At 38.1% G+C, this 18,731-nt stretch overlaps 1 protein-coding gene across 6 annotated transcripts in view; it reads right to left on the minus strand.

Annotated features, from left to right (window-relative positions):
* Positions 1–13,353: 13,353 nt before the first annotated feature.
* The window catches only part of C6H7orf78 (chromosome 6 C7orf78 homolog), a 46,833-nt gene continuing 41,455 nt past the window's right edge, over positions 13,354–18,731 (minus strand). For 3 of the 6 annotated variants that reach the window (XM_054559437.1, XM_054559435.2, XM_054559438.1), the window contains one exon: positions 16,023–17,253. In XM_054559437.1, the coding sequence (XP_054415412.1) occupies positions 17,218–17,253 (36 nt within the window). In that variant the 3' untranslated portion in view covers positions 16,023–17,217. Of the gene's footprint in view, positions 13,572–16,000; positions 17,254–18,731 lie in introns of those variants that run through there. The other 3 variants (XR_008527057.1, XR_008527058.1, XM_054559436.1) reach the window with 2 other exon arrangements.

An 18,731-nucleotide genomic window follows, 5' to 3' on the forward strand; every position in this document is an offset into this window, starting at 1 on the left:
TCTATAAAACCCCCGTGCATTTCACCACAGTACTGGAAGACCCACTTGGGCGCCCCGTCTCTCTGCAAGAGAGAGAGCTATTCTCTTTTTCTTTTGCCTATTAAACCTACTTTCTTAAATGCACTTTTTGTGTTTCTGTGTCCTCGATTCCCTTGACGTGAGACAACGAACCTCAGTTATTTATCCCAGATGATGCCAATTCAATATGAAGTAATGTGAATGGCCAGTAAAGCATGAAGAGTACTCAGTGCTTGGGTCCTCACTATTTAACTGGAGGAGTCACATAGCCAATATTTGAGTGTTTACGATGGCCAGGCTTTACTAAATTCTTTTAAAATATAACTGTTCTGATACCTGTAGCAACTTTACGAGCTATGTATTATTATTATCTCATTTTACAGATCAGAAAACAGGAACAGAAAGCTACATAAGTATTCTACCTACCTAGAATATGAATCTAGGTAAGATTGCTTTGAGCCCATGTACCTAACGACTGTGGGATATGATGAGGTTTCTCTTTGAATAGCCTGATCAATCCTTTATTCTTTAATTCACAGTACCCCTCCCCCCTTTCTCTTTTTCTCCTCTTTCCTTTCTTTCTGCCTTTGTTACATGCCCAGACATGCCAGAGTACCAGGCATTATCAGTACCAGCTTGCATTCCTTTCCTTATTTAGACAGAAGACTAGTTCTCTAGCTCATTTCAGACACCTCTTCCCCATTTCCTCTCTCTCTTACGTGCCCACCTTATCTAAAGAAAATTCAAATGTTTAGCCAACCGGTTAGTTTAGATTGTGTGGCCCAACTCCAGTCAATGGAGAAAGGGTACCGGAGCAGGGTTTGCGTCATGAATAGAGGCTCTCATGCCCCTTTGTTCTGGTGTGCTCTCATGGACACTGGCCAGGGAGAAGCACCCCTCTGCGCATAAGTAAAATTGCTTTGCTGAAAATCCTTTGTTTGAGTGTTCAATTTCCTTAGTATTTTGAGCATTATTCCCAACACCACTACAACCACTACGATCCTACTTCTATTACACTATTTTATAGCTATCAGTTTGTTAAACAATTAGAAAGATTAAAAAGTTATATAATATCAAAGGCTGATGAGGATGTGGGGAAACGAGAAACCTCCTACAACATTGAGAAAGGCAGCTCCAACATGACATAGCCATTTGGAGAGCAATCTGGTAGTATTTACTGAAAACTGTAAGCACATACTTTGTATTCCCAAATTCCACTCTTGTATTTGTACTCTAGACATGCTCTTTACAGATGCACAAGGAGACATGTACAATGATGCCTGCCAGAGCATACTGTGTGTATAAATAAGTTGAAGGCAACCTAGGAGATCAGACATAGGTAAACGTATGAGTAACGTGGTACATGGGTATGTACGAGAGAAATAACATACAGTGTCAGAGGCAATAAACAGCATGGAAGGAATAGCAGCATAGACAAATTTCAAAAAAATAAAGTTGAATAAAGTAGTAAGAAACTGAATGCAATACCACTTATACTGAGAGGTGACAGCATGCTGGCAGCCCTGGCAACCCTCTCTCGCTCTGGGTGCCTCCTCGGCCTCTGCGCCCACTCTGGCCACGCTTGAGGAGCCTGTCAGCCCATGGCTGCACTGTGGGACCCGCTTTCTGGGCTGGCCAAGGCCAGAGCCGGCTCCCTCAGCTGGCGGCAAGAGGTGGAGGGAGAGGCGCTGACGGGAACCAGGGCAGCGCGCGGGTTTTGCGGGCCAGCGCCAGTTCCGGGTGGGTGTGGGCTCCGCGGCCCCGCACTCGGAGCGGCGGGACTGCCCCTCCGCCCCCTGCAGTGAGGGGCTTAGCACCCGGGCCAGCAGCTGCGGAGGGTGCGCCAGGTCCCCCAGCAGTGCCGGCCCACCAGTGCTGTGCTGGATTTCTCGCCGGGCCTCAGCTGCCTCCCTGTGGGGCAGGGCTTGAGACCTGCAGCCCGCCATGCCTGAGCCTCCCCCACGCCATGGGCTCCTGCACCGCCCAAGCCTCCCCGACGAGTGCCGCCCCCTGCTCTGCAGCTCCCTGTCCCATCAACCGCCCAAGAGCTGAGGAGTGCGGGCCACTGCGCGGGACTGGCAGGCAACTCTACCTGTGGCCCCAGTGTGGGATCCACTGGGTGAAGCCAGCTGGGCTCTTGAGTCTAGTGGGGACTTGGAGAACCTTTATGTCTGCTAAGGGATTGTAAACACCAATCAGCACCCTGTGTCTAGCTCGGGGTTTGTGGATGCACCAATCGGCACTCTGTATCTAGCTAGTCTGGTGGGGACTTGGAGAACCTTTATGTCTGCTAAGGGATTGTAAACACCAATCAGCACCCTGTGTCTAGCTTGGGGTTTGTGGATGCACCAATCGGCACTCTGTATCTAGCTAGTCTGGTGGGGACTTGGAGAACCTTTATGTCTAGCTAAGGCATTGTGAATACACCAGTCGGCACTCTGTATCTAGCTCAAGGTTTGTAAATGCACCAATCAGCACCCTGTGTCTAGCTCAAGGTTTGTAAATGCACCAATCTGTGCTCTGTGTCTAGCTAATCTAATGGGGACTTGGAGAACTTTTGTGTCTAGCTCAGGGATTGTAAACGTGCCAATCAGCACCCTGTCAAAATGGACCAATCAGCTCTCTGTAAAATGGACCAATCAGCAGGATGTGGGTGGGGCCAGATGAGGGCCTAAAAGCAGGCTGCCCAAACCAGCAGTGGCAACCTGCTGCAGTCCCCTTCCACACTGTGGAAGGTTTGTTTTTTTGCTCTTTGCAATAAATCTTGCTGCTGCTCACTCTTTGGGTCCACACTGCCTTTATGAGCTGTAACACTCACTGCGAAGGTCCGTACTCCTGAAGCCAGCGAGACCACAAACCCCCCGGGAGGAACGAACAACTCCAGAGGTGCTGCCTTAAGAGCTGTAACACTCACCGCGAAGGTCCGGAGCTTCACTCCTGAAGCCAGCGAGACCACGAACCCACCAGAAGGAAGAAACTTCGAACACATCCAAACATCAGAAGGAACAAACTCTGGACACACCACCTTTAAGAACTGTAGCACTCACTGCGAGGGTCCGTGGCTTCATTCTTGAAGTCAGTGAGACCAAGAACCCACCAATTCCGGACACAATACCATTTAGAGCACACCCATATTGATAAAAACAAATTTTATGGAAGAATGTATTTGCAAATGGCCATCAACTACGTGGAATGTGGTTTGGAAGAGTGTTCATTGTCTGCATGTAAGTGGATGCCTGGTGGAGATAGGAAGGGGATGAATGATGCAATAATTAATGGGAAGAATCTCGAAATGAAATATAAAATAAGGGAGGTGCACAGTTAGAATAAAAGCCGGTCATGAACTAACGAGTAATGCCAATTTAATTCTGTGGACTTGAAATGCAAGATCCCAAAGCAAAACAAAATAAAACTTGCAACATCAATTTCAACATCGATTTTGTATCTCTATTTTAGTGATAGATTTAAAAAAAATTAGTATATCAATATATAAAATTTAGACTTGATATAATAAAAATCCTTATGGATTTAAAGAAATTTTGGGAGCCGGAAGAATAATACAAAAAATTATTAGAGATTAGTGTAGTGGTTCTAGGTTCACTTTTTCCTGTGTATACTTTTAGCTCATATGACACAAAGAAAAAGCTTTAGCTCAGGAAGTGTTTCACATGAACTGTAAAACCTCGGTTATTAATTTACTATTTTATTGCCATTTGGTTTAACAACATGTAGAAAAATGCTTGTTCTTAAGACCTGAAATCCTCCAGCCTTAGAAACTTTACAAATCATTTGAACATCACAAAAAAGTTCAAATAATTAAGGCCAATATGTTCTATATTACATTATTTTGACCTTTCTTTTTATCTAATCGCAAATCTTGTAGTGACCCACTGAGCATATTTACCTTTTGAATCAAGGAAGCAGCAAGAAGGAAACAGCTGGGTAAGTACTTATAGAAAGAGAAGGCAGAAAAATGAAGGAAAATGTTTCCCTTTCAGGTATATTCTTTCCAGTTGTCTTAATTACTATCCTCTTGCATTGATGGCCTTTATTGAGTGATTGCAATGTTTAATTTTTCAAACAATAACAATGAAAAATTATAGTGTATTAATATATTCCTTAAGAGGTAAAAAATGCGTTTTTTCTCATCTAGCGATATAGTGAAATATTTGTGAATAAAATGATACAATGTCTGGGATTTACCTTGAAATATTGAGGGGGGATAAATGAGATCGTATTGCCAAAGTGATTGATGGTAATTGTTGATCTTAAGTAATGCGTATATAGAGGTTCACTATTCTCTTAGATCAACTTTTGCTTATGTTTAAAACTCTCCATTATAAAGAGTTTCTCAGTAAAATGATAAACTTAGGTTTTGTGTGGTTTTAAAAATCATTTAGCTATAATCGCCTTCTGAAATATTTATGAAATGAATAAAGCTCTTAGCATTGTATGGCTGGATATATTTGTCAGAATTTAAGGTGCCAGTCCAACTAGGCCCACCATATTAAAGGCTGACATTTGTATTCCTTTCCAAAACAATGGGCAGGTGTGAGCTGCTTTTCCTTATGTGAGGTAATCATTGGTAACTTTTCTTCCTCTCCAAGTTTGTGTATGGCAGATCTTGTCTACAGATGTTGCTTTTTCTCTCATCAAGCAATTGCACAATTCAACTGTCAAGTGTGAGTTGCTTCTTCTTATGTGAGGTAATCATTGGTACTTTTCTTCCTCCAAGTTTGTGTAGGGCAGATTTTGTCTACAGATGTTGCTTTTTCTCTTATCAAGCAATTGCACAATTAAACTGTCAAGTAGTAAGTATCTAATACAGTCTAATGACTTTGTGAAGGAAAAAACTAATTTATAAAAGACAGCACAGAGAACAATTGTCCAAAGGAGATTAATGAGAAAACTGGCTCATCTTACTGAAATGTTTAAACTAATGATTATGTACTTTTAGGGAGAGTTTTCTACATTAAAACGCGAGTTGAAAATTGGTAACATTTATTGCCACATTTATTATGAAAGTTCATGATAACTTAAATATTTTGAATGGCGAATACTAAAATCTGAAAGAGAATGTCCATAGGCTGAGGAGAATAAATAACTCTGAAGGCCTCTGTCATTCAGGCTTTATATTGTGAGGATGTAACTTTTTGGCTTCTTTGTCCTGTCTTTTTTTAGAGAAGGGGAACTTCTGCAAAACACCTTCAGGGGGTTAATTTTCCCTTGTGTCATTTGGCAGACCCAAGCAGATTTTCAACTTAGCCTTCCCTTTTGGGACTATGAGATTGAAAGTGAATATTTTCTGCAGAAAGCTCTCTGCTCATCTGTTAAGAGCAGTTTAAAAGTTTCATAAATGAAATTGAAATTTTTAAATATTTAAAGTCCTATCTCAATGAAAGGAAAACTGTTGAAAATTTGAATATTTTAACTTGTGTTTCAACTAGTGAAAAAATGGAATGTTTCTCTATAGTCAATAAAAATATGGTGATTATCTTTTAAGTTTTCTATCTTAGAAAACACAGAAAATGTATTCTTTAACTCAAAGAAAAAATACTACTTTTCACTTTGTGCATTAAATTTTGTAGAAAAATGAATATGCCAAATTCTTAGTAGTTTAGGAGCTATGATTTAGCAGAATAGTTTTCTAGTGATAAAATTAGAGATGAAAAGACACTTGAAACCTGTTTCTTGCCATTAACATGCCTAAACTCTAGAGACATTGCGTATAGTGGTTAGGAATCTGGACTTCGCAACTTAAAAAATAAAAACTACCTGGGTTTGATTTCCAGATGCTCCATTTATAAACTGTGAAGTTAGGTAAATTACTAACTTCCTCTACCCTCCCACGTGTAAAATGGTGATGATGAATCCATATTCAACACATATATAGGAAACATATGTACATTGTCATAAAGATACAATTGGACTATGCATACAATGCACATAAATAACTAGAACACATAAAATTTGTTCAATAAGAAGTAGTTATTATTTGCTCTGGGACAGCATTCACATTTAATTTAAAATATATAGCAATGAATATGTTTGGTACAATAATTGTTTTGAAAACAAGTTTTCGAAAATTATTTGCTTTATAGAAAAAGGCAAAAATGCAGCATTTAGCTACAAGGCTGAAGGATTCTGAAAGTTATCCTGAAATCAACTAAAATATACTCAGTTTTTTAAAACTACTTCCTTTGAGTTTTAACATGCATCTGGTTTGAATTAGCGTTGGAAAACACTATTTTTTTTTCCTAAATAAGGGCTTGATAATCTCCACATTGACAATAATATCGTTTAATTTTTTAAATAGTCACTTTTTCAAAACTTGCTCAAAATTTTCACTTGCTCAAAAATTTTACAAAAGGAAATACAAGCAGCAGTTTATACCTCGGCCTTAACCAATTGCTAATGTAATTATTTGACCAAAGAGTGGAACGGGTTCATCTTTCGTTCACCATTTTTGTATAGCTTTATGCAAATGCAGGCCATTTTCCCTCATTGCTTTAAATTCTTAATTATTAATATTCTCAGCAAGCATAGAAGTAAATCAATTTTATTGTGTCTCCAATGGAAAGCTTTTTCTGTCAATCAAATGTCAGTATTTTCTCCAAAAGCGGCATTCTTTTTCTTTCTTTTTTTTTTGAGACGGAGTCTTGCTCTGTCACACCTCACGAGAGTTCAGTGGCACGATCTCGGCTCACTGCAACCTCCGCCTCTCGGGTTCAACTGATTCTCCTGCCTCAGCCTCCTGAGTAGCTGGGATTACAGGCATGTGCCACCAAGCCCGGCTAATTTTTGTATTTTTTAGTAGAGACGGGGTTTTACCATCTTGGCCAGGCTAGTCTCGAACTCCTGACCTCGTGATCTGCCTGCCTTGGCCTCCCAAAGTGCTGGGATTACAGGCGTGAGCCACCGTGCCTGGCTGAAAAGCTGCATTTCTTATCTAACAGAATCTTAATATTTTAATTTCACGGACCTACCATTTTACTCCATAGAAGTATTGATTTAGAGATCCAAGTTAGAATTCAGCGACCTGAATTAGAGAGCAAAAGGAGCCCAAGCCTTGAAAAAGACAAGAAGAACCCTCAAAATGCTCACGCATGACTCAGAGGAAAGAATAAGATCCTTGGGATGTTAAGAGTTTGACATCTCTAACCAGGCTCTGTGGTCTGCTTTTGCTTTCAAGCTGATCCCAATGGAGAGTTTAAGAGGTGCAGGTTCTGGAGACCAACTGTATGAAATAAATTCCAACTCTATTGCCAACTGTGTGACTTGAGCAAATTGCTTTTACAAAGGGAGAATACTGATCTCTAGCTCAAAGGATGATTCTGAGGATTGAATCAATTCGTTATAAAATGTGGAGGATAGTGCCTAGCACAAGGTAAAGACAGTAAATATTAGCTATCTTATATAGATATATAGCTGGGACTACAGTCGCATGCCACCACGCCCGGCTAATTTTATTATTATTTATTTATTTACTTATTTATTTATTTTTTGAGACGGAGTCTCACTCTGTCACCCAGGCTAGAGTGCAGTGGCGCGATCTTGGCTCACTGCAAGCTTCGCCTCCCGGGTTCACGCCATTCTGTTGCCTCAGCCTCCTGAGTAGCTGGGACTACAGGTGCCTGCCACCGCGCCTGGCTAATTTTTTGTATTTTTTAGTAGAGATGGAGTTTCACTGTGTTAGCCAGGATGGTCTCAATCTCCTGACGTCATGATCTGCCTGCCTCGGCCTCCCAAAGTGCTGGAATTATAGGCGTGAGCCACCGCGCCTGGCCAGCTATTATTATTTTATAAACACATATATATACAGGCTAAAGCAAGTGTGTGTGTGTGCGTGCATGCGTGCACACATGTATGCAAGCATATGTGTATACATGTATGTATATTTACACATAGGCCTGTATGAATATACATATGTATAAGTATGCATACATACATATGCACCAAAATAGTGTGCCTTTTGGTTTTATCTTAAATTTTTTACTTGTCATGGACTACATTTTCAAGTATACATAGATTTATCTCATTTAAAAAAATTGCTGTCTTTTATCACATTGTGTAGATGTACCATTGTCACATTGGTGTACCTTTAGTTTTTCTTTCCAGGATTTTTGCTTTGCAAATAATACTTAAAGGTACAGGTTTCCGTATATTACCTAGTACATGAGTATCATTCTTTCTGAAGAATAGATTCTTGGAAGTGAAAGTGATGGGTCAAATTATGTTTATATTTTAAATTTTAATTGATTCTCCCAAAGTATTCCCCAAGTATATCAAACTACTTCATACTCCTAAAAACTGTTTATAAGACTTCATTTTTTCAGATTTTAGCCAGATAATGCTAAACAGTTTAGTTATTGAAAATCCAGTGGGTACAAATTGTATTGCATTTGGCTTTAATTTGGATTTTCTTGCCGATAGTGAACTTGAGCATATTTATACTTTTTGGCTGTTTACAGGTATTTTGTGACTTTTATGTTCATAGTATTTATATGTTGGCCTATTGTGTCTTTCATTTCTTTAATCATTGTGTATGTTAGAAATATTAACTCCTTGTCTCATATATGTTTTACAAATATTTTATCCTAATTTGTTGGTTGTATCTGGAATTTTTTTCCTCTTTAAGTTGGACTTTCCACACTGAACTTAAAATATTCTCCCATAGTGCCTTCTAATACTTTTATAGCTTTATTTTTTCCCTTTAGATATTTAATCTACATATATTTATGCATATGATGGCTGCAAATATATAGTTTTATTTTCATCCACATGGGTGCTTGATTTTTTCATAGTTGAATAAGTACAAGATCCAAGCTAGAAATTGAGAAATGAATAGGATCTTACAAATTCCTTAGTCCATGGTTCCATTTCACTATTCAGGTGACTAATTCCCACCAAAAGAAAACCCCAGAGTTTAAGGCAATTTGATTTGAACGTTAAAGTTTGCTGGCTCATCTGAAATTGCGTCATTTGGTCAGATCATCTCTTGCCATGACATTTCCTGCTGCATGGGTCTGCATTAATCAATTTGGCTTGTACTGTTTCCACGTTTAGCTTCCCCTTCTAGATATCTTTGGCCTTCCCTAAAATTATACCCCTTTACACCATTATTTCAAACAGATGGTAATGATTATTATTGCATCTTTTCTGTAAGATAATGTTTTGTTTTGTTTTTTCAAAATTCTGAGAGTTTCTGCAACTTCTGGTTTGGTTCAACTCTCTTCTGAAAATAACAAAGCTTAATATTCCATTAATAAATGTCTACCAGACAGGAAGATACTCATTTTTGTAGGCCAGGCTCAGGTAGGAAATATATACGAAATTTGATTTTTAAAATGTATATATATCGGCACATTTGGGCAAAAATTCTAAAGGGATAAGCCATGGTACAAGTTTTTATGTTTTATTTTTTATTCTTTTTAGACAGGGTCTCACTCTCTTGCCCAGACTGGAGTGCAGTGGTGTGATCACAGCCTACTGTGGCCTTGACTTCCTGGGCTCAGGTGATCCTCCTAACTCGCCTCCTGAGTACCTGGGACTACAGGCATGCATCACCACACCTGGCTAATTTTGTATTTTTAGTAGAGACTAATACATGGGGTTTTGCCATGTTTCCCAGGCTGGTTTCAAACTTCTGGACTCCGGTGATCTGCCCACCTCAGCCTTCCAAAGTGCTAGGATTACAGACATTGAGCCACCACACCTGGCCACAAGTTTGTTTTTGAGAGGAGTTGTTTTAATTTTTGTTAGCATTATTTATTAGCATTTATTGTTGTTTCAGTTTTAGTTGCTGAAGTAGCCATATTGGTTGAAGAAAATTTAGAAAATAAAAGGGTAAAGAAAAATTATGGGCTGGGTGCGGTGGCTCACGCCTGTAATCCCAGCACTTTGGAAGGCCGAGGTGCACGGATCATGAGGTCAGGAGATCGAGACCATCCTGGCTAACATGGTGAAACCCTGTCTCTACTAAAAATACAAAAAATTAGCTGGGCGTGGTGGCGGGTGCCTGTAGTCCCATCTACTAGGGTGGCTGAGGCAGGAGAATGGTGTGAACCCGGGAGGCGGAGCTTTCAGTGAACTGAGATCATGCCACTGCACTCCAGCCTGGACAACAGGGCAAGATTCCATCTCAAAAAAGAAAAGAAAAATTGTGTTCTGACATAATCACTTTAAATATTTTCATCTATATCTTTTTTAGTTTTATATATACATATGCAGTTTTTGAACAAAATTAATATAATGAACATATTTATTTTTTAAATTTACTTTTATGACTTAAAAGAGTAATTGAAAATTATGTGTTTAGCAATAAAACCTGGAAAGACTGATGGCAGTTCAACTTACAGTTTGCTTTTGCCCTTTGAAAAGGATGTATCTCTTTCACATGATTTTACTTTTTAAAACTTTTCTCAATTCTTAACAATTATGTTTTCTTCCTCACTTTTTGAGAACACTAGCGTCAAATTGCTAGAAAAAATATCACCACTTTGGAAAGAAACCAGAATATTTTCCTTGAACAGGAATCTGGGGTGGAATGAATAAATTATGTAAGTTCAAGTTATTGAGCAATTTTTCCCTGTGAGTGGACAAGTATTTGAAAGAAATAAAGAATACTAGATCAATGCAGCAAGTGGATCTAAGAAAGTATGATGTACCATTATAGAATGTTTACCTGGCATTCAAGAAGATAATTCAAAGCTACTATAGCAATAACTAAAAGTAAATATATGGTTTGAAAACAATGTTTAGATAGAAAAAAATATTAATTATCTAAACCTTCAAATAAAGCAGATAGAAAAAGAACCACAACATAGTTAAAGAACAAAACATGAAATAAGGGAATAATAAAGATAATGTCACTAAAAGGAAATGGAAAACAGAGAGGTAATTTCCACAACTGAAAGTTATTTTTCAAAAAGATTAGCGAGCCAGACATGCATTTGAACAGACTGATCATTAGTAAGAATGTATATGTAAACAAAACACAGAATAAAGTATTAGTAGATGAAATAAGAAAGATATAAAAGACATAATGAAACATCAAGTTGTGACTAGTATAATAATTTGATAATACATTAGAAAACCAAATTAAATGGGCAAATGATTTAAAAATGTAAAGTGACAAAATTAGTAAAAGATAAAAAAAAAACTTGAATAGACTAATAGCCACTAAATATATTGAATTACTATTGAAAATGTTTTTATCTTAGGAAGTACCAGAAAAAGAAAAGTCTATGGGCAATTCCTACTACATATTCATGCAACAATATTAATCCCTATTTCATACAGGTTTAATCAAAAATAGGCAAAGAGAAAAAATGTCAAAGTGTTGTTAGGAGGCCACATTTTATTGCCCTTGGCCACATTTCCTCAAGAAGACTTTTACCTTTCAAAACCATTAAGCAAGGAGCTTTTCCTACTTCCATTCTATTTCAATTTCTATTTCCTTTTCAATTTAAAAGGCCTTCAGAATTGTATTTTTTATAATGAGAATAAGAATTAGTTCCCTCTGTTTTCCATCTATCAAATAAGAGCAATTTACAAGTCAAACCTACAAAATAGTACTGAGAGAACAAAAGTGCTGAATTTTATTCCACTACAAAAATTTTAATATTAGCACTTCTCTCCCTTAGTAATGTTTTAACTACTGATGACAGTTTTTATAATTAGTCATAAAACATTTTAAAATAAATTCTTGCTATTCATTCTGGAAAACAGAAAAATCATTTATCTAGTGTAAAGAAAGAGTGGAAAAACTTTTGTTCATATGATGAATCTTTTGTTTTAGAGACAGGATCTCCCTCTGTCACCCAAGATGGAGTGCAATGGTGTGATCATGACTCACTGCAGACTTGAAACCCCTGGGTTCAAGCTATCCAGCCTCAGCCTCCCCAGTAGCTGGGACTACAGGTGTGTACCACTACACCTGGCTAATTTTTAAAGTTTTTTGTAGAGAAGGAGTCTTGCTATGTTGCCCAGGGTGGTCTTGAACTGTACCCTTAAGTGATCTTCTTGCCTTGGCCTCCAGAAGTGCTGAGATTATAGGTGTGAGCCACTGCACCTGGCCTGAATCCTTAATATTAATATATATATATATTTTTCGAGACGGAGTCTTGCTCTGTCACCCAGGCTGGAATGCAGTGGTGCGATCTCGGCTTACTGCAACCTCCGCCTGCCACATTCAAGCAGTTCGCCTGCCTCAGCTTCCCGAGTAGCTGGGACTACAGGCGTGTGCCACCATGCCAGTCTAATTTTTTTGTATTTTTAGTAGAGACAGGGTTTCGCCATGCTGGTCAGGCTGGTCTAGAACTTCTAACCTCGTGGTCTGCCCACCTTGTCTTCCTAAATTGCTGGGATTACAGGCATGAGCCACTGTGTGCCACCTTTAATATTAATTTGTATAGCAAATGTTTAGTTATCTAATACATGTGGGTTGGAAGAGCTTATGTTGAAGTAATCTCTGCATATAGCATAGTGCTTTCTAGCTCAGGCTTTGTAGTTAATAAGCCTGGATTTTATATCCAGGTTTTCTTTACAAGCTGTGTGGCCTTTGGCAAGTTATGTAAACTATCTTAGCCTCCCCATCTGTAAAATGGTATTATTATTTTAGAGACTTTTTGTGAGAAGTAAATTAGGTGATGAATATATGTAAGTTAAGAACAGCTGTCTCACAATAATCTTCATATTAGTTATTATCTGCGCTATGATGTTTATTGTTAGAAGAGTTCAGTTATAATGTAAAGAATCTTTAGCTAAAAGTTTAAGCAACATAATATACCTGATTGACAAAAATGTCTTCAAAATAACTTTTTGAAAGACACATTTATTTTGCTAAACGAAATAATGCTGTAGGTTTTTACTATCATGTAATGTCCTGGGATCCAATGAAAAAGACTAAAATTTGTGGTTGAAAAGATTTTTAAAAATCACCAAAAACTTGGAGATAAGGCCAATGAAGTACAGCATGACCTTTCAACATCAACCTGGGGAATTGGTTAATACGCCCATCCAATTAATATCAAATTATTTAGAGCCACACTGTCCGATATTTTAGCCATTGACTATATGTGGTTATTGAGCACTTGAAATGTGGCTAGTCAAAAGTGAGATGTGGTTTAAGTGCAAAATTTTGGAGTACAAATACAATTTCCATTTTTAATGCAATGAACAAAGAATCTTAGTAGAAAATCCACCCGCCTCAGCCTCCCAAAGTGCTGGGATTATAGGCGTGCGCCACTGCGCCTGGCTGAGAATATTCTTGATATATTGAGTTACATAATTTTTTTGTTAGAATTGTTTTCACTTGTTTTTTTTTCAACGTACCTGCTAGAGAATTTCAAATCACACAGTGGCTTCAATTATACTTCTATTTGATGGTGGTAGTTTAAAGGAATGCAGCTCTGTATGACTCACTGTTTACCGTTAACCAAGGTCCTGACTCTGTAAAATTACACGTTACGTGGTAGATTTCATTCCAGTAGGAATGCAAATGATGTCTCTCTGGTAGAGAGGATAATTCCACCGGTTATGATTTTATTGTCCTGAAAGATAAGCAGCTTTGTAAATAACCTAGGAAGCCCATAAAAACATTTTTTAAATGTGTACAAATATCCAGAACTTCAAAATGGCCTTTTATCCACCTTTCTTATTTTCTTGATTCCCTCATTAAAGAGTTATAAATCTTTGCTGTGTGTTCAGGCTAGTGATTTAATAGATTTTTGTTTGTTTGTTTGTTTGTTTTGAGACAGAGTCTCACTCTGTTGCCCAGGCTGGAGTGCAGTGGCGTGATCTTGGCTCACTGCAACCTCCATCTCCCAGGTTCAAGCAATTCTCCTCCTCAGGCTCCTGAGTAGCTGGGATTAGAGGTGCAGGCCACCACGCCCAGCTGATTTTTGTATTTTTAAGTAGAGATGGGTTTCATCATGTTGGCCAGGCTGCTCTTGAATTCCTGACCTCAAGTGATCTGCCTGTCTCAGCCTCCCAAAATGCTGGGATGACAGGCGTGAGCCACCGTACCCGGCTTAATAGATATTTTAGAAGGCTTAAAATATTTCATTTTCAACCAATGATACACATGAAAGTTATTGTCTGACTTTTTGAAAATTACATACTTTGATGCAGGTAAGTCCTTATTATATTACAAATATATAATAACGTTAAATTAGCTTGGCTTTTACTGCCCTTCTTCTGTTAACTAACAGCATGATATTTTCCTTAAATCCAGCTATGACATAATCTAATATTGTTCTGAAAGTCACTTTGTAATCCAGAAATCACAAACTACACAAAGACAAATATAACCAGAAGTTTATAGATTGCTGTTATCTATTGTTTGCAAGGATGTGAGCATAGATATCATAGTTTTATGTTAATGTAGGCTATTTCTTTCATGCTGCTTTGAGCAGCTAATCATTAATGTTCTCAGCAAGCCTTAAAGTTAAGCCGGTATTTGTCTGGCTCTGATGAAAAGACATAGACTTACCAATAATTTAAGTGCAAGCATTTCCTTAAAAGTTTCATTTTTTACCTCATGCAGTGGTATTTCTACTTTAAGTGCAGTGAACAAGAATCTTAAAATTTTAACGTTCCTGACAGATGCAAAACAGTGGAAGTGCATATGACTCCACAGAGGTGTTAATTTATAAATAAAAGTTAGTTCTTACCTAGAAATCAAACTTAGTTCTCTTCAACTGCTAGTGGATGACTTTGATTTTTGTGGGCTCCCCAGAGTGGGAATCAATAACTAAGTTATCTCTACTTTATACAGCTCTCAGACTATTTGAGTGAAGTCATTCATTGAAAACTATTTATGAGCATCTACTGTACATCAGCTACTCTCCTTGGCACTGGGACACAACAGCAAACACACGACAAAATCCCTTCCTTCATGAGGTTTCTCTACTATTTGGAGAAGCCCAGTAATTGGAAAAGGGTAGTTGGAGATGAACACAAAGAAATAACCAGGACTACATAATGAAGGGCATTAGAAGAACTTTGGCTTAAGATGTAAAGACATTGGAGGGTTCTAAGCAGAAGAATAATATGATAAAAATTGCATTAAAAAAAGTCAGACAGACAACTCTGCTGCTGTGTTGAGGATAGACTGAGGTGGGTGTTACCTCCAGTGGACATGTAGATCGGAGACTATTGTAATAATTAAAGCAAGAGATGACAGGGTTTGGACTGATGTATTTACTGGAGGCAGCAGAAACTTGTTGGGCTCATGATATAACAGCATATAGGCTATAAGATAAAAAATGAAAAAAGGATGTCTCCATTTTATTTTTATTTTTTGCCTTAGCAAGTATAAGAATGGAATTGCTATTAACTGAGATAAACAAGACTGTGCAGGAACTGGCAAATAATATCAGGGTTAAATTTTGGATCTGGTGAGTTTGAGAGAATGTCTAATAAGAGATCATGGGGAGATGTCAAGTAAGTTGTCCTAGGTGAGCATCTAAGAGTCTGGAGTTTGGAAGATATTTCAGTGCTGAGTATATATATTAGGAAGTCTTGGGTGTGAACATCTTATTGGTGACATTTAAACCAATAAGAATGAATGACATTAGGAGGCTGAGGTGGGAGAAGCAAAGCTAGGAGTTTACAGTGGGCCATGACTGTGTCACTGCACTCCAGCCTGGGCAAGAAAGAAAGACCCTGTCTCTAAAATAAAATAAAAAAAAAATGGATGAGATTACCAAGAGAGTGTATATAGATAGGAAAGAGATCAGGCCTAGGATTAAGTCCTGGGGCATTTCAGCCTTTCTACTCGCATAACCTGAGTAAATTCAGGTATCTGATTTATTTAATCCAGTATTTGCTGCATTTATTTTTCTAAAGAGCACATTTCTTTTCATGAATTACACATTAAAATTCCAGGGAACTTAAATTATGCAAAATATCCTTTGGGAAATGATTTAATTTCATTGCCTCATCTTTCCACTTAATGTTGCTCACGTAAACAGAGCTATTAAATATGTACTTGCCTTTATTTCAGTAGTTTTCATAGTGAAATTGGAAAGGTGATAGGATAATCCATTCGATAAAACTGGCAATAGCATTAAATCCTACCCTCCCTTTTTATTAATTTTCAATTATAATCATCAAATCTTGATCAGAAACAAAGAAGTTTCAAGTCATTTGTTTTCTTTCCCTCAAAATATTTAAACAAAAATTTAGAAGATTATTTTAACATGTTAAAAGACAGACCTTTCCTTCTAGTTGGAACTATAAATTCTCCAAGCCTGGTGTTCTTTAAGAAGGACATTTAGTATTTCTGTTACTTGGAGATCTTCTCTCTTTTGATATACTTGAGTGTCTCAGAGAAGCTTCTTAAAGTGTATTAGAAAAAACTGGAAAATGAAGATTCAAATATTGATTTCAATATGCCATAAACATACTAAATAAATGTTGATTGTTTCAACCTATGCCACCTTGTATATGTGGACACAAAGCTCATACATATACTCTTTTTCTTTTTTTTTTTTTCAGAAATAAACACTATCACTAACCATCTGGCATCCTATGATTCCTGAAATAAAATCTATTTCTAGGAACAATTTAAACCATAGAAGAACTTCACTGTGTCATGAATTAAACTTTCCTATTTTTTTGTCTTTGGATGACATCTTCTGGGAAAGTGCCCCATTTATATTTGAATGACTTCAATTCTGGTTGCTACCTTGTTCTCTATTTTTTAAAGTAAAAATATTTGATTTTTAACTATTACTTTCCCACACAGCATAACAGTCATCCTTTAGTAGAATATATGCTATATCCAGAGAATTCTTATTTCTATGAAGGATGCAAACAGATAAAATTTGCAATCTTTGGCCTTGAGAAACATGGTGGTCAAAATTAGTAAGCATTATTGTTGTTTGTCTCACATTAGCTTTACCTGAGACTAGAGCATCTCTTTAACTTTGGACATTAACAGAAAGCACATTATCAGCATTTCCACTCATAGTTGCAAGATCTAACTTTCACAAACTAAATTAAAAGCCTGATGATTGGATTCTGATCCATGTGGCAACAAGGGAATTTCAAATTATGCAACTTTCATTTGTTGTTTTAGCACTTTCTCATGCCTCTGGGAGAGTGCAGATTTCTGTAGAATCCAGGAAAGTGCCAGAATTCATCAATGTTCTCACTGGGAAATGCACGGGAGATGAACATTCAGGCCAGAGTTCAGGAAGCCCTATGCTGTTTTGGTCCATCAGCTATCTAAATGAACAAAAAGAAGCCAACTTCCTGATTTCTTACACATGGAAAAGAGTTTTCCTTTATATAAACTCCTATATTCCATTGAAACCAACCCAATAATCCCATAGACTGTTCTTTTTGATACACATAGAAATTGACCTTTCTGGTCTTAAAGCTTGAAGCTTACATTTGTTTTATCTGAGTTCCTTCCTCAGGAAAGGACCTTCAGGCCTCTTCAAAAGGTATCCAAGAACTGAAACTCACCAGATCATGACATCCTAACAGTGAGAAGTCTGGAGCCCTCATTCATCGTGATTGCATCCTTGCCCCTCCCTAGTTCCTGTTTCTTACACATTGTTACATTTCTTTCTACAGAAGAATGTTATATAAACCCATAGGTTTAGTCAGTCAGAGAGATGGATTTGAGCCTGAGCTCTCATCTCCTTGACTGCAGCACCTAATTAAAGACTTCTTCCTTGGCAATACTCATTGTCTCAGTGATTGGCTTTCTGCGTGGTGAGCAGCAGGACCTAGACTAAACCCCTGGTGTTTTGGTAACACCATCAAGAAACTGCTAGAAGTTCTATCCCCATGGGGCTTTTTAAAAGGTAAATAGGCCAGACCACCTACTCTCACCCTCTCTTCCATCCAAATTAAGGAATTAAGGAATTAAACAATCAAACATCTGAAGGCTTTGTTTTTTTTTTTTTTTTTGAGACAGAGTCTCACTCTGTCACCCAGGCTGGAGTGCAGTGGTGGGATCTCAGCTCACTGCAAGCTCCGCCTCCTGGGTTCATGCCACATGCCATTCTCCTGCCTCAGCCTCCTGAGTAGCTGGGACTAAAGGTGCCCGCCACCACGCCCAGCTAATTTTTTGTATTTTTAGTAGAAATGGGGTTTCACTGTGTTAGCCAGGATGGTCTTGACCTCTTGACCTCATGATCTGCCCACCTTGGCCTCCCAAAGTGATGGGATTACAGGTGTGAGCCACCGCGCCCGGCCCTAAAGGCTTTGTCTTTTAAAGGAGGCATCATTACCCTTGGGGGAAAGCCCTGAGGAATACCCATTTCTGATTTCTGTGAGAAAGGAAAAAATAAGGTAATCCCTGCAAAACCAATTCATGAATGCTCAGGATTATCATTTATAAAGATTAAGGGTGCATATGAGTGAAGGAAACCAGCAGGCTTGCTCTGGATGAATGCTTGCTGAGCTACAGAACTGCAGGGGCCACCTGTGGAGCCCTTTAGTACAAGGTGTTTGGGGAGCTCCTGGTAGAGGAGTGGTTTCATATATGTCCCAAGAGGTTTTAAGGATGTGCATTTGATCATAGAGCATCCTGCCTACTTCGTATCTAGAAATGTAAAAATGGGTGGCTCACAATGTGAGGGAAAGGGGAAAGGAAAACGGGGGTCTTCTGTACTCACGCCATTTGGTGAGCCGTATGGAGGGTTCTGTAAACACAGTGAATTAATGAAATTGATGAGCTCCAGCCATCTTGT

Source organism: Pongo abelii, chromosome 6 (genome assembly GCF_028885655.2).
Source record: "Pongo abelii isolate AG06213 chromosome 6, NHGRI_mPonAbe1-v2.0_pri, whole genome shotgun sequence".
Lineage (NCBI taxonomy): Eukaryota > Metazoa > Chordata > Mammalia > Primates > Hominidae > Pongo > Pongo abelii.